This window comes from Dicentrarchus labrax, unplaced genomic scaffold (assembly GCF_905237075.1).
Source record: "Dicentrarchus labrax unplaced genomic scaffold, dlabrax2021, whole genome shotgun sequence".
Lineage (NCBI taxonomy): Eukaryota > Metazoa > Chordata > Actinopteri > Moronidae > Dicentrarchus > Dicentrarchus labrax.
This window is the reverse complement of record NW_026136714.1, coordinates 9,000,601-9,016,913: the sequence shown is the minus strand read 5'-3', so window position 1 is coordinate 9,016,913 and position 16,313 is coordinate 9,000,601. Positions and strand designations below refer to the sequence as shown.

Genomic DNA, 16,313 nt, shown 5'->3' with positions numbered 1-16,313 from the left:
CACCCAATCAGAACGGCAGATTTGAACACGCAGGCGCTGTGGACCAATTTATTTTAAAGACATAACTAACAAGGTAACGTTAGTCATCAGCTACCAAACTTCCACTGCAGTGTCAAATAATATTGACTTCAAGTGGATACACTGATCTCCAATCTATGATCTGATGTTAGCCTTATACTAACTGTATAAGATTACACTTTTCCTAACAAATAACCTTTATTTATTTATTTATTTATTTATTTAAGTTTTGAGAGTCAAACAAATAATAATAATATAAATCCTGTTCAGTGTAAAGAAGAGGTGAAATGGTTTGAAATCATCGTTGAAATCAAGCTGGGGCAGTGAAAGTGTCGATCTTGAGAATATGTTGTAGATATTTCAAATGCATTTGGTGCACAAAAGCTACAGGCAGTGGTCCAGTTCAGCACAACAACAACGTAACAATATAAATGTAGGCAATATATATTAAGATCAAATATAGGCTACTGAGATTTAGCCTTGCTTGGGTGCCTGCATGCTGGCTGCACATATCTGGAGATTGATCAGGGGTGCCCAAATATGTTACATTACAGGACCAAAGGTGAAACTTAATGTTGGGTACTGTTTACTGTCAGGGTGCAAAATGGTACTAGAATCCCACATTTCCTTAATGACTTCCTGCCCAAAAGTGTCACTATGCCTGCCATGCTCAGATTATGAGTGTTGATTATTTAAAGAGCATTTTACCTCAATTTATATTATATACAATATATATATTTAATTCATTTTTTTTTAAATGTAAAAGGCCAAATGAAACCTTATGGCAGAACAAAGAGGATTATGGGTGAATTTATTTGTTCTTCTATTGGAATAAAGTCCACGGCTCATGCTGAAAATGACCACTCATTAAGTTTTCTAAAGGGACCACTAGATGGCAGCAGAGCAGAGAACATACACAGTGTTAGACAAACAGTTTGCCCTCCTACAGACTGTTGTTTGGTTAGGTGCAGACCTGTGTAACACACGCTTTTAGATTCAAGTGCTCAGATGTTGAAGGTTTTACTTCAATTCAATTCAATTCAATTCAATTTTATTTGTATAAGGCCAATTCATAACAGAAGTTATCTCAGGACACTTTTCAAATAGAGCAGGTCTAGACCGAACTCTTTATAACATTAATTACAGAGACCCAACAGTACCACCATGAGCAAGCACTTGGCGACAAGGGCAAGGAAAAACTGCCTGTTAAAAGGCAGAAACCTAGGACAGATCCTCCGGCTCTAGGTGGGTGGTCGTCTGGGTGGTACTTGTCACATATACAAGGAATATATGTTCTTAAATGCAATGTGGCATTCTCATTAAGGTTGGAATATAAGCATGAAGTATAATAAAATGATGGCAGGAGCTTAAGGAAATCATTGAATAAATATATGTAATGAAACTTGAATATATGGAATGACATGTCACTGTGCCATCTTGTGTTTTCGATACCGGCCTAATATTATTTCATAAGGGTGTTACTGCAAGAAGTGTGGGGCTGAGTGAGCCTGCACGGAATCTGTAAGACTGTAAGTCTGTAAGTCATAACTAATGAAGAGATAATTAACACCCTGGCTGGTGCGGGCCAATATTCACGCTGTTACTGTACTGTAGCTGTATGTTCAAACACAATAGGAGGCAGGAAAAGGCTTACTGTGTTTAAAGCAGGAAAGTCAGTAAATCAGCCAATAATCTATGAATGAATGTGGGTGATTCTTACAGTATCTGCTGTCCACAACGGCTTTATGTTGTATAAAAAGCTTCCTTCAGTTCATGAAGTCCCTGCAGCATCTGAAGGCATGGATGGATATGTTAAGTTGTTTTAAGTGCCGCGCCAGAGCGCAGTGTCTTTACGCACGACCGTTCATTGAGTTTATCTTTATTAAATCAGATACAATATAACCACACAGACCTCTACACACATCAGACTGCTCGGATATAACTCCATATTCTGCTCTTTTATGAAGGAGACATCCGGTCACCAGGGCTAATCATAGCCTCATCCAACTTTTTCTCATGTTTTATCCGTGAAACCCTATAACTGAATAACTGAAATTAATAACTGAACTATGTGACCATGTGCGAGGTCAGATACATGATAATTAATACTAAAAGAGTGTCAGTCAGATAATATAAGCGGTTTCACCAGTATTTTATTAATGGCCACCTGTGATGTATATTCACCTTCACCCAGCCCTTTTGCAGGTTGCGCTGCGCTTATAAGGTGCGCATGGAGACGGCCATAAGACCTATTAGACCACCTTGCGCTTAACATTAAGGGTGCAAATGATTAAACTCAGGCTCCAAAGCATGTTTGCGCCCTCGTATAACCTGAATATAAAACGACTATATTTACATATTATAAAATTAATTAAAAACAAATCAAGATATCGAAAATCCGGGGGAGCATGTGTCCTTCCAGCTTGAATGGGAATGACTGGACTGTCTTGAAGCAACATTTTAATAACATCACACATCTAACCAGTGCCTTGATTAAAGTTCATTCCATATATTCAAGTTTCATTCAATATATTCAGACTTTCATTCAATATATTCATTAAATAATTTCCTAAAGGGCAGTATATATTCCTTTAGGGCATATATGTAATATATAATATATAATATATGGGATACAAATTCGAAGATGAAGAATTATAAACATATGATAAGATGTACATATGTCACAATTGCAGACAAACTATACAAGAGTGGAACAAGGCTGATGATCAGAGAAACAAAAAAACAAAGCATTTCCTTGAACTACTGGTGGGGCCTCCTGCTATGACCCTTTCCACTGCAAGAGCAGAAGGCCTTTAGGACCCCAAGAGAGACTTTCTTTTTCTTTTAAGAATTTCTTAAGATATGTGTGTGTGTGTGTGTGTGTGTGTGTGTGTGTGTGTGTGTGTGTGTGTGGACCATGTCAGATTCTCAATGATGGGAACTCCCAAGAACCCGAAGGTGCTCTAAACAAGTGATGATATTCCCGTAAAATATCAGGTCTGTGTTGTTCATGCGTTGCTTCCTCCTCAAACCGGTAATTGGTTGTTGACAGCCTCTCCTTAGGTGTATTCATGAATTATCTGATTTTTTTCTCATAGTTTGATTAGTCTTCAGGTTTTGAGTTGAATCTATGGAGCATTTGGGACCTATAATGGTAAACTGTATTTCCCATGTTTACTTGAATGAAAAGACACAGGTGTGTTTTATTTAATGTCATTATAATCCTTGAGATTTACTTTTATCAAACATTTGTCTGCATGAAGACCAAGAGACTAAGAACATGTCTTTATTATTAAATACTCGCACTGGATGCGTGGATGGATAGTGTGTACAGCCTTCCTTTCATCATGTTGAATGTATCAATCAATAATAACAATATAATTTAAGAAATATTCAATCAGTTCTCAGGCAGGCAATGATCAATTCAGACTGCAGTGCAATAAAACACAACAGTCACAATATTTAATTCAATGTTATGTGATACTTACTTTTCCGATTACATTATATTAAAGGGAAGCTCTGCTATTAAATTTATTTAATGAGACCATAGCAGCTATTATGTGGCTTACCGACAGAGTCTGTGTGGTTGAACCTGCATGTCGCTGTCCGGAACATTCCTGTGTATTATTACAGTTGCAGCTACTTAAACAAAGGGGAAGTCATGAGTACCAAATACAGTTTCATTGTCTAGTTTCTGCATAATGCGGAGGAGGATTGTAAAGAGCTGCATCCTGATTCCATACAAGATCACGCAGTTTGAAGAATCTTTGTCCAAATTTTCATTTAAGTAAAGTAATTGTAATCAAGTAATTGCAAAAATATTTCTCTTTATAAACAACAGTCTCATCCATTTAAAATATCAGACATTTAAAAGAGACTGATGATTAATTAAACATGTGTGACAGTGCACATGTTTGAGGTAACAACAATATAATAAAGGTAGAAAACATTCTTATAATGTACAACCAATGCTTGAATTAATGCAGGATCTGTCATTATTATTATTATTATTATTATTATTATTAATAATAATAATAATAATAATAATAATAATATCAATAACAATAGGATTAATAAGTGATCAAATCACTTTTAGTGTGTGACTAGTTAATGCTTAATGGCTCATCAATTAATAAACATTAGCTCACAGTTCACACAAATATTTACTTTTATGCCACCAAAATAGCTGGATTCCAGTTAGAAAAGGGTATTCCAAGATGAACTCCGAGGTAGAAGGGCAGTACTTGAATTTCAGTACAACATTTTCTTATTTGTATTCTCTGGAAAGATATATTCAGTATTTTGAATGAGAACAAATCATGAAGTTCTTTGTTGTTGTATTTGTTACATGGCCTTACACAAGCATAACTAAACAAAGCTTTATCACTTAACAGGATAAACCATTACTAAAGGAATGTTACAGAAGGTTATCCAAATCATGCAACAGGCAGAACTACTGTGGCGTTAAATAAATATGTCCTTTACATTATTATTATCATGATATATGTTTGCATTGTCTATAAATACACTCCATTCTCTGACAGGCTCTGCAGAGGTAAGAGCTGCATTGTGAAATGGCTCTTCTCACTCTACTTGTTTTACTTTTCTACCTAAACCTACATTTTCTTTGACTTTCCGCATCCTTCTGGAGCCATTTCACACGAAACACAATTGGTTTCATTCCTCAGCCTTGAGCTGTGGTTTTGTCTACAGATTTATGATTAGAGACAGACGGGCAATTAATTACACACAATACTGCCTTACCGTACACAATCAAGTTTTTTCCTTCTTGTAACATGACTCATACTGCACTGGAGATGATCCAGACACCTTGCACCGAGCTATCCCATAGTCGCAAACCAAACTAAACTGAAATTAATGAATTCCAGAAATTTTAACATAAAACCAGTTTTATGTATTTTGCAGTATACATCATATGCAACTTATAAATATGTGAATCTACATGAAAATGGTTTGGGACACGATCATTTTAAAATGAAGATATTGAAAAATAAATAAAAATCAAACAAACACAAAAAAAACATTAATGTCAGCTTTGTGTCTGCCGCAAACACAGAGTTAGCAGTGTTGTTCGTCTATTTTGTGAAAGCAAACAAGTAGTTTGAAAGTACTTCTGCAAGGGAAACAGTCTTCACTGCAGATCAGGGCAGGTGGAGCGCATATGAGGAAACACTATAAACAAACAAATTCTCCTGTTTCATCTGCAGTGTACCAGAAAGAAGCATGCGGACAAAACAAAAGAGGCCAAGACAATGACGATGGTCTCTCTTTCTCTCTCTCTCTCTCTCTCTCTCTCTCTCTCTCTCTCTCTCTCACACACACACACACACACACACACACACACACACACACAATAATGAATCAGCAACACATTTTCTCTACTCCTCTCTCAATCGTCTCTTGTTGCCTACACGTGCAACTGGAGTACCTTGTGTTACATCACTGTCAGAATCAATTATCCTTGTTTTTTTTTTTTTTTTTTTTTTTTTTTTTTTTGCACATGTCCCCATGGAAACCCTAAGTATTTATCTGCAAGCAGGTGTTTTATATTTTTTGTGCTGCACTGAAATTGGAGGTGTTTCTATCATTATGTATAATTTATCTACTGATTAATTTCCCCATATATTATGAGAATAAAGGTTATTATAGTAAACTAAATCAGTGAAATAAAAATTATAACTAGATGTTAGAAAATAATGAAAACTAACTAAAACAATACTGTGTAGTTACATACAAACTAAATAAAATACAAAATAAACAGGAAATGTCTTTGATTTTGAGACGGCGATGTGAATGACTGTGAGTAAATTGCCTTCACAAAGTGTTGTTTTTGTATTATTAATACCTTTTCTGAACCCCTGACAAATATCCCCTGTATTATAATACAAAAAACTAAAACTAACACTGAAACTAATCATTTTTAAACAGAAAAAACAAAACTGAAACAAGCACACCCACTCTGGTAACTAAATGAAACTAAACTGAATTGAAAACGATAATTAAAACAAACTATGGTTACACACAATAAATAAATTCTTAGAAAGATGGAGTAAAGTAACTTTATGGCATTTTCTATCATATGATACACTCATTTGACCATATCTGCTCCAGACAGCCTAGACTTGCTTTACCATGCAATCCTGGTGAACCACTGAGTAACTTTTCCCGTTTGGTATCTTTGATTTCCTTGTGCATTCCTTATGCTCACGCCATTCCTTCCAATCACTTAATCTATTTGCTGGAAGGACCCATCACCTGTCTGACAGGAGACACCCAGACCACTCGCCACTGTTATTTCCTTGAACAGGTTGGGCAAGGAAGAGAGATACCTGTGGGTTAGATGCTATTTAGGAAACTAAGATAACATTCTTGTTTTTTTCAATGGAAGTTGGCACAGGAAACATGTTTAGTTTCCCAGCCAGTGTAATGCTTCGCAAGTTGTAAGTGATAGAAAAATATGGCAATCTACACAAATTGATTTAGATTCAAGAATATACAACATTTATTTTTCAAATAAATGAAGAAGGGACTAAAGAACAAATTCCAAAATTTAAGAACAAAATATATTTTCCAGTCAAGTGACATTATTTGCAATCAGAAGCTATGTTTATATTTAGTTTCTAACCAGTTTGAGGCTGAAACCACATAAAGACATGATACATCAAGACAATGCTTTTAAGCTCTTGTTTGTCGGATGGCATCACAGCTTTAAATGTCAATATTGGACTCCACCCAAACTGAACTTCAGCTTGATTGAAGTTTTGTTTGAATTGTTGTGCCTAAAAGGTCACTAAACTCTGATGGGTGTAGACCTGAATCAACACTGAGAGATTTAAATAAATACAGACTTCCATTCTTGTTCTAGTTGACAATGAAACCAGACTTACAAACCTGACATAATGTACAATACAAGCAACATAAATCAATCGTTGTAGAAAATACAGGTTTTTAAAGGATTTTTAAAATGTGGTGCCGACTTAGCTGACATTCACTGAGGAGGATCAGAACTATATAAAAGTAACTAAAAGATTCTTCAACTGAAATTTAAAATGAATAGGAAACCAAGTCCAGCCAGATGTTTAGTGTTTGTCAGAGTTATTCAGTGTTATTTCTGCTGCATTCTGCATTTGGTGCAGATTTGTTACTGCAGTTAAAACAGTTGGTACAATCATCAGCAAGCAACAATAAGGCTACTTGCAAAAGTGAAAGGGTATTATTTTGTTACCACTGGCCAACACAAATACATACCAACCTGCTAGCATGCTAGTCTTCTTGTGACTGAAGTACATAGTACAGTTTATAGGCGTTGGCTGAAATGACTCATAGAAAGAAAACAAGGCTTCAAGTTACAAGTTCTACAATAATACACAGATAAGCCATAACATTATGAGCACTGACAGGTGAAGTGAATAACATTGATTATGTAATTATGGCTTCTGTCAGTGGGTGGGATATATTAGGCAGCAAGTGAACATTTTGTCCTCAAAGCTGATGTGTTAGAAGCAGGAAAAATGCGTGAGGATTTGAGCGACTTTGACAAGGGCCACATTGTGATAGGTGGATGACTGGGTCAGAGCATCTCCAAGACTGCAGCTCTTGTGGGGTGTTCCCAGTCTGCAGTGGTCAGTACCTATCAAAAGGGGTACAAGGAAGGAAAAGCAATAAACCGGCAACAGGGCCAAGGCTCGCTGATGCAGGTGGAGAGGGAAGGCTGGCCTGTGTGACAACAGACGAGCTACTGTAGCTCAAACTGCTGAAAAAGTCCACTATAAATGATACATACAGTATATCTCAACACATTAAACAATCCAGGGTGTATTGTATTAGGTTGTGATTTAGCTCATGTTTTCCCATCAGCTCAATACACCTAATGACACCAATTACTACCTAATACCCATGAGATTCAGCGCTCATTATCATCGAGAACAGACTATCTAGAGTTACAAAATCAAAGAGCTTTTTTGAATCTTCATCTACACCGTCTACATTAGTCAGTTATGATATGTAACCTGACATTAATTTCAGTCTACCACAGCGGCTCCCAGACTTTTGAAGCCCCTCTCGCTCCCCACTTTCTTGTCTTTCTTCAGCTGCTCCTGTCTAATAAAACCTCCCCAGAATAGTCAAATAAAACAGTGCTCCTTAAAATGATCACTTACAGCACAAACTTTTTAAAATTCTCTACATGTGCTTGTAGTTTTTATGAAATTTGCAATATGTTGAATATATTGTACGCTGCCATGTGTTATAATTACATACTGGATTAAGAGAAATCAGTCGCAATTGTAAGATACTGAGATCAGGATATGATCGTGTACTTACTGTAAGAAGGGAATTGTTATGCTAATTTCTTGTTATTAGCCCATTGTTGGTCTGAACAGAAAGGGGGCAGACAGATAGTCATAATAGCCTACAGTGAATTCCTTTTTGCATCTGACATAATGATCTGCTGGAAGTTTACGTGCAATGAACAGTCTTTGGCGAACCAGTATGCATTCTTCTTGTGACTGCACATTGCGGGAATACCCACACATACTTCCAATCAGTCCCTGCCCATACTGCATTTTCCAGCCTGCAAGCACATGTGATCCAGCGTATGTCACTCAAAAAAACCTTACTCAACTTTCCGAGTAAAACACGTGAAAATGTTTTTTTAATAAAATAATGTTTTTAAAGAATCCTTTTAAAGAACATTGACAAAGTGTTCATATAATTTTTCATTAAATTATGACACACACACACACACACACACACACACACACACACACACACACACACACACACACACACACACACACTACACTACACCTACACTTAACATCCAAACAAAGGCAGACAGGCAGACACCTGTATCAGATTGACAAACTGGCAACGTTTCTCGTCGTTCCTTTGTCTGTTATGTGCAGTAAAGGATGTTTGACTAAACCAAAACACAGTTCAAGTTACTAGTTTACTTTGTAGTTGTTCTAAAGAATCGCTAAGGCTGAAATCTGAGGGGAACTTCCTTGTTACCTCAGTTAGTTAAATCTGAGATATACTGCATGTAAATCAGCTTATAGTTGTATAAAATGTGTTGACTCAGAGCATCAAAGGAATATTTAGGTTTTCTGTTTGGGTATAATTGTGGCAGATCATGCATGTTGAAATGAAACCACACATCACTCAGACACTTTATTTTTTCACTTGCACTGTGAACAGTTTTTGACTCTATGCACTTGTTGATAAGACTTGGTGTGTAAAAATCTTTGTTATAATTGTTGCAGGCTGAGCTGGTGCAAGTTCAAATATTAGAATACTTAGATACTATAATTAGCTTATGGTTGCCTGCAGCTTTTTATTTAGAGCAGTGAGTTTGGTTTGAATCGTTCAAATATGTATTTACTAAATATGCAGCTGGAGCCATCAACCGATTAGCGAAGCATACAGGTAGCTTTAGAGATTCCAGTAAATAGATTGTTATCGTTGAACAGAGCCAGGCCAGCTGTTTCACTCCGGTTTCCAGTTTTTGTGCTACACTAAGTTAACCTGCTGCTGGCAGTCGCTTCATGTTTAGTGGACCGATGTGAGTGATATCGATCTTCTCTCCCAACTACTGCAAGAAAGCAAATAAGTGTATTTCCAAATGTCCTTTAATCAATCCAATTTAATCTTTCCGAAACTACTTTTTACTCGACAGATCATCAGTTTGAAGATCCATTATTCATTTTTCTTTTTTGTAGTCAGCATACTGTGCGTCACTGTCAGTCCGACCCCTACGACAGTTGACAAAGCCATTATATAGTTCACACACTGGTTAGAAGACTATTGAAGGCTACATCTGTTGGGGCAAGTGTTTATAAAGAGCACAGGTGAATCACTGTCATGACACTTTGTACACTGTACAAACTCTTATTAATGTTAGATGGTTGAAATTTGAAAAGCTCTATCCCTAATAAGAAATAAGGACAGTGTGTGGGTCAACAGACAATTACAATCAAAGTAATCATTACAGGATATTCTCCTGCTATGTTTTATGCTATTTCTTTCTTTCAGGTTGCGAATTACCCTTCATCAGTCAGCACATGGAGGTGTCTCAGGTAGAAAAAAATGTTCCCAACAGCACTGAACGTCACACAATTGTTTTCCATTTCATCAGTGATGGATAATATACAGCGGAGAGATCTCAACCTCCACATAAATCACACTGTGTGTTATAGACCTGCAGTCTGAACTTTAAAGCTAATTAGCATTTAAAGATTAGTTTATCACTCAGATTGGTTTGTAGGTTTGGTTTGTAATTGTTTAGTTCGTAGGACACAAGGAAAGAGCACACAGTCATGACTAATTACCGACCACAGTCAGATCACCAACAATAGAAACAATTTCAATTTGGAAGGTCATCTTAACAAAATTAAGTAAATAAACTCTTAACTAATATTATTGCTTATTATTTTGTGCTCTGTTTCCTCACACTTTACATTTTTAAGTGACATGCACATAGACAGACATCTTTTTATCACTAGCTTATCGTGCTTTCATGTGACAAAACCAGTTGTGGCCCCATGCCTGAATGAATACCAAGTCAGCTCTGCCTATTGTTTCTGAATAATGCTATTTTTGGCTTTAAGGAAACCTGTTAATGTGTAAAGAGCTGTCCAGAACAGGGAAATGGTCTGTTATTTTATTCCAGTAGCTAATGGTGTAAGTCTAAAACATAACAAGCATATGCACATTTTGAGTTACTGAGTTTGGATTTTTAAGTAAAAATAAATTATAAATTTTTTTTTTTCTTTTAACTAATTGTGAGGTTTCTAATTGTGAATTTTAAAGTGTCCCTGGACATTTATTTTACTATTGTTAAAAACAAAGCAAGGCAAGGGTATTGGTATAGGACCTTTTAACAACAAGGCAATTCAAAGTTCTTTACAGAAGACATGAAACACCATTAGAACAAGATACAAAAGACACATATAAATAGAGTTTAAAAGAGTAAAATAAAATAGAAGATAAGTATAAGTTAACATAAATGACAATAAAAACCCAACAGAGTCAGTTTGCTTTCTCTACAAGGAGTTTACTTTCTCTACAGCTTGGAGCAAAAGAGCTAAAAGCTGCTTCACTTAAGGTTTTAGTGGTGCCCTGCAGAACAACTCAAGTGATGATAGCAGAGAACAATGCAATGGATACAAAAGCTAGTATGCTGCTTCACGTGTATTGTGTGTTCTCCTCTGCAGGCAGAAGGAGTCTGAACTGTAACTGATTAGCTGTATACTTTTCTGGGTGGACCTGATAGGGGAGGATTGTATGTTGCTCCATGAGTTATTTAGAAATATTGTAGGAGGTGAAGTGAAACAAAGTGTGTCCAAAAGCCTCTAACTAGTAAAATCCTTTACACCTGAAATATTGAACTGTGATGTAGTGGTGTATTGTTAGTATTTGTAAGTATTAGGTTGTTTAGCATATTTTTTTATTTGACTTCAGTATAGTACCTGAGATGTTATAGAAATATGACAGAAACTTGGGGGTACTGAGAAGGATCTTGATGAATAGATAATAGATGTTGGCCAGAGAGGCAAAATCACATACTCACAATAAACAATAGGGAGCTGGTTCTGAAAATGAGCCTATGTGGGCAGGAGTCAGTTTGATCTGGTCAAAATGTCAAACTTAGTTGGTCTGATAGAATTTTATCTGAAAAAATCACAGGGTCTTTCACCAATTATGAAATAATTCCATAAATCTAAAGACAATTGGAAAAGTCTTCCTTTCTCTCAGTCTCTCGGTGGAAAATATGGCCATTGTTCACAAAGCTGAATCATCAAGGATTCATTTTGACTGACAGGGTTTAGTTGATTGGTGAAATTCTTGGCAGTGGAGGGTTTAGTTTCCAGTTAAACAACATGTATATTTATTTGAGCATTTGTAAATACATATCTTGGGTGTTACCAAGGGGTGTCTCCTGGCACATGTGTTAAATATATAAAGAGAGCAAATTATTGTGGATGGCACCGACTCCTGACTGCAGCTCGTAGATTAAACTGGGACTTGCAGGACATGACAGGTACTGTGATCAAACTTACTTTATACCTTTAACTTTATATGATGTTTCTTCACACCATAGTATGTATGTAGTTGTAGTTCACATTCAGGCAACTATACACTTTTGTATATATCTTTATAGTTTATAGTATAAGTATTTATTTGACAAGATTAGAAAGAATTATTTGAAAGAAAAGTCAGAAAAGAAATCTTTATTTTATGCATTTTGGTTATTTGATCAGTGACAGGACTATGTTCGTTTTTCAGAAATGAAGTGGGTTTTTTGCCTGATAGCTGCAGGTCTTTGCTTGTGTTTGCAAAGCCATGTGGATGCTGGTGAGTACAATCCCTATCAAATTAGTACAAAAATGTGTATAAAATAGTCTCCCATTGTCTTCTACTACTACAGTTAATTTTTTAAAATTTAAATAAAATAAATACAGAAGATCTCAGATAAACATCTGAGTTTATATTTAATGTATATTAAAAGAATAATCTGTAAAACTTGAAAAACCTTAATATTAAGAAAGATTAAGAAATGTGACTGGATTGTGTTTACGACAAACTGAAAGATGTTTTTTGACTTCAGAACCTCATTTGAGCAGAAGTGTCATTGAAAAGGCTGTGATTGAAGCCAAGGCCACAGTGGACTCGGCCTATGAGTACTCCAGAAGAGAGTGAGTATATAAACCTGCTGAATTGCTGCACAAGTTATGCAGTGAATGACAAACAAATGGCATCATCAGAAGCTGTAACATCTGATAGCTTATAGATCTGATCTCTCCAAACAACAGGAGTATTGATCGTGTGAAGAGGAATGCAGCAAATCCTTCAGACATCCTGCGGTTGCTGAAGCAGCCTGCTGGGTTAACCCGCTCCGCTGTGCGTGCTGCAGACTACATGGACAATGCCGTGAAACTGATCAAGAGGTCTTTGGAAAAACGTCAAAAACGCTCCATCAATGCCACAGGTGTGTATCCAAAATAGGTTCCTTGAATTTTCCATACAAGTGGATCCAGGTCACAGCTAAGATGTGTATTCCTTGCCGCTGTTAATCAGATCTGATCACTGAGGAGGACCTTCAGGTCATTGCTGATCTGACAGGCTGCTCTGCCCGCCATCGTGTCCCTTCTTGCAAGACGACTCCAAATTTAAACCAGTTTCGCACTGCAAGCGGCGTCTGCAACAACAGGTGAGGCAACTGCTAAGTGGCAACTTTAACCTAATTGGCAAACCTGGAAAGAAACAAGTTACAAACATGTACAGAGCTAAGTGACTGCTAAACATCCCTGCTGGCAGTGATCTCGTATTCTGGTATATGCTGTAAATCATGCACCCACTTGCAAGACAAAGTGAAAGAATTTTTTATTTTGTTTTGCCTAGAATAAACACCCGCAGGGGATCCTCCAACACACCTCTCACCCGCTGGCTCCCGGCTGAGTACCAAGATAAAATCTCTCTGCCCAAGGGCTGGAACCCTAAGCTTAGAGTCAACAAACGACTTCTTCCTTTGGTAATATATTATATATATTCTCTATAAAGTATGTTATTTACTGTACAAATAATGAGAGTAAATGTAAAGACATCTGACAAAGCTCCTGAGGAGGTGGGAAAAGACAATACTGCTGAACAATATATAGAACAGCAACACACTGAACATTAAGGTATTTTCTCACTTTCACCGAGTTGCTCATTGTCCGCATCCTGTCCACAGGTAAGAGAAGTGTCCAACTGCATTCTGAAAACAGCAAACTCTGAAGTGGAAAATGATCCACTCTACACTCACCTGGTGACAATCTTCGGCCAGTGGACTGATCACGACCTGAGCTTCACTCCTCACTCCCCCGTCATCCGCTCCTTCAGTAACGGTATTGACTGTGATCACAGCTGTGAACGCACAGAGCCCTGCTTCCCCATTGAGGTCAGTGTCATTGCTCAATAAAAGACATGAAAACACACACACACACACACACACACACACACACACACACACTGGATACTAACTGCTTATTGTCATCTAAACAGATTCCCAAGACAGACCCCCGTTTTCGCAAAAACTCAGACAAGTGCATCCCCTTCTTCCGCTCAGCACCAGCTTGTGGATCTGGCAACACCGGCCACATCTTTGGTGCAAGCAATATCCGTGAGCAGATGAACACTCTCACAGCTTTCATCGATGTAGGCCAGGTGTACGGTGCAGATGATGCCAAAGCTCGCTTCCTCAGGGACCTCACCACAGACGAGGGCCTGTTGAGGGTCAACACACAGTACACTGACAACGGTCGTGAGCTCCTGCCCTTCTCCAACGCGACTGTCAACATGTGTGCCACACGAGCCAAAATTACTAATGAGGTTGATGTTCAGGAGGTGCCCTGCTTTGTGGCTGGTGAGTGGCACGGAAAACTCTGATGTACAATCCATAAAAGTGTTAAGATTCATTCCAAGCATTGCACAGGGCTGACAACACTTTCCCCCTCATTTTATGTGACTTTTAAGGTGACGAACGAGTCAATGAGAACATTGGTCTGACCTCTTTGCACACACTGTTGTTGCGTGAACACAACCGTCTTGCACGTGCTCTGGCCAAACTCAACCCTCACTGGAATGGAGAGAGACTCTACCAGGAGACACGCAAGATCATGGGTGGATATTTCCAGGTTAGAGAGAGGCACAGTTTTCAATGATTGAAGGGATGGATGGTATGTCCTTGCATTGTTCAGTTAACTAAAAGTTAAATGTTTATCTTTTGTATTTCAGGTTATCACCTTCAGAGATTACTTACTCCACATCGTCGGTCCAGACTTCATTACCAAGCAGCTGTCCGACTACCCTGGTTATGATGAAGATGTGGACCCAAGCATCTCCAATGTGTTTGCCACCGCTGCCTACAGATTTGCCCATCTGATGGTTCAGCCTGTCATGTTTCGTCTGAATGAAGAGTACAAAGAACACCCTGATTACCCAAACCCACTGCTGCACAAAGTCTTCTTCACACCATGGAGAATCGTCTTTGAAGGTATGGCCAAGATCTTTAACTTGTTAGTCCTTCTCTAAACAGATATTATTAAATTAAAATTAATGTAATTTAATTAAATTATCTCTTGATTTCTTCAGGTGGTTTGGACCCAGTCCTCAGGGGCCTGGTGGGTCGCATGGCCAAGCTAAACACACAGGATCACATGATGTCAGATGAGCTGAGGGATAGGCTGTTTAAATTCTCCTCTGAGTTGGCGTTGGATCTGGCAGCTCTCAACATGCAGAGAGGAAGAGACCATGGACTCCCTGGTATTACTCTGATTTAGTCTTTCCATTTATTTTCTGTCTTGTATCTCTCAAATGTTGCCTTTTCATACGTTACAGATCATATGTGTCTTGATGCTAAAACATTTTCAAACCATGTGCCCCTTTTTAGGCTACAACGAATGGCGCAAGTTCTGTGGGTTGTCACAACCAAAAAATCAGAGGCAGCTGGCAAAAGTATTGAAAAATAAAGACCTGGCCAAGAAGCTGCTGGATTTCTACGGCACACCTAACAACATTGATGTGTGGCTCGGGGGAGTGGCTGAGCCGTTTGTCCGTGGAGGAAGAGTGGGACCTTTGTTTGCCTGTCTGATTGCCACCCAGTTCCAGAAGATCCGTCAAGGAGACCGGTAAGCAGACAGGAGACAGACCTGAAATTACACATAACTGACTGACATGTACTAAATATGTGTAGATAGTTGTGGTAGCTGCACTTTTAAACATTAACAAACTGTCAATTTCAGACTTTGGTGGGAGAATGAGGGAGTCTTCACTGAGGCCCAGAGGGAGACCCTGAAGCAGACATCACTGTCCCGCATCATCTGTGACAACACTGGTATCACTCAGGTGCCAGACAGGCCCTTCCAGTACCAGACCAAGTCCCGTTACACTAAATGTAAAAACATCCCTGCTTTCGACCTCAGTCCATGGAAGGAGAATATTAAGTAGAAATCCTCACTTCAGCAGTCTTACTATAGATGGGTAAATTTTACTGCTGCTGACTTCGGTGAAATCTTCAAACCATTACTGACGCAAAGGTCCAATGTTTGCAAACTGTGTCACTGTTTAATTTTTAATATTTTCGTGCTTTGTTGTGTCAAATGAAATTATTTTCCTTTGCAGTTTCCACGTTAAGTGGAACATAATAAATGAGCTTACTCAGGATAACTATGACTCATTATTTCTTTTAATTATTATAGTATTTATGTTGTTGTACTGTGCAACATTGGAACAGG

The 16,313-nt window shown here is 37.9% G+C and overlaps 1 protein-coding gene across 1 annotated transcript; it reads left to right on the top strand.

Annotated features, from left to right (window-relative positions):
• The first annotated feature begins 11,968 nt into the window (after positions 1–11,968).
• LOC127375824 (eosinophil peroxidase-like) lies at positions 11,969–16,245 on the top strand. Its single transcript, XM_051422138.1, has 13 exons — positions 11,969–12,079; positions 12,325–12,393; positions 12,647–12,734; positions 12,852–13,027; positions 13,117–13,249; positions 13,441–13,570; positions 13,772–13,978; positions 14,083–14,443; positions 14,554–14,714; positions 14,815–15,073; positions 15,172–15,342; positions 15,470–15,707; positions 15,822–16,245. The coding sequence occupies exons 1-13, from the start codon at positions 12,073–12,075 to the stop codon at positions 16,024–16,026; spliced, it is 2,205 nt and encodes a 734-aa protein (XP_051278098.1). The 5' UTR covers positions 11,969–12,072; the 3' UTR covers positions 16,027–16,245.
• Positions 16,246–16,313: the final 68 nt, after the last annotated feature.

Bases quoted from the DNA above. Each gene is read 5' to 3' on its own strand.
- LOC127375824 (XM_051422138.1), top strand. The intron at 13,571-13,771 runs GTAATATATTAT...TCCTGTCCACAG, and splicing joins ACAAACGACTTCTTCCTTTG to GTAAGAGAAGTGTCCAACTG. The intron at 13,979-14,082 runs GTCAGTGTCATT...TCATCTAAACAG, and splicing joins AGCCCTGCTTCCCCATTGAG to ATTCCCAAGACAGACCCCCG.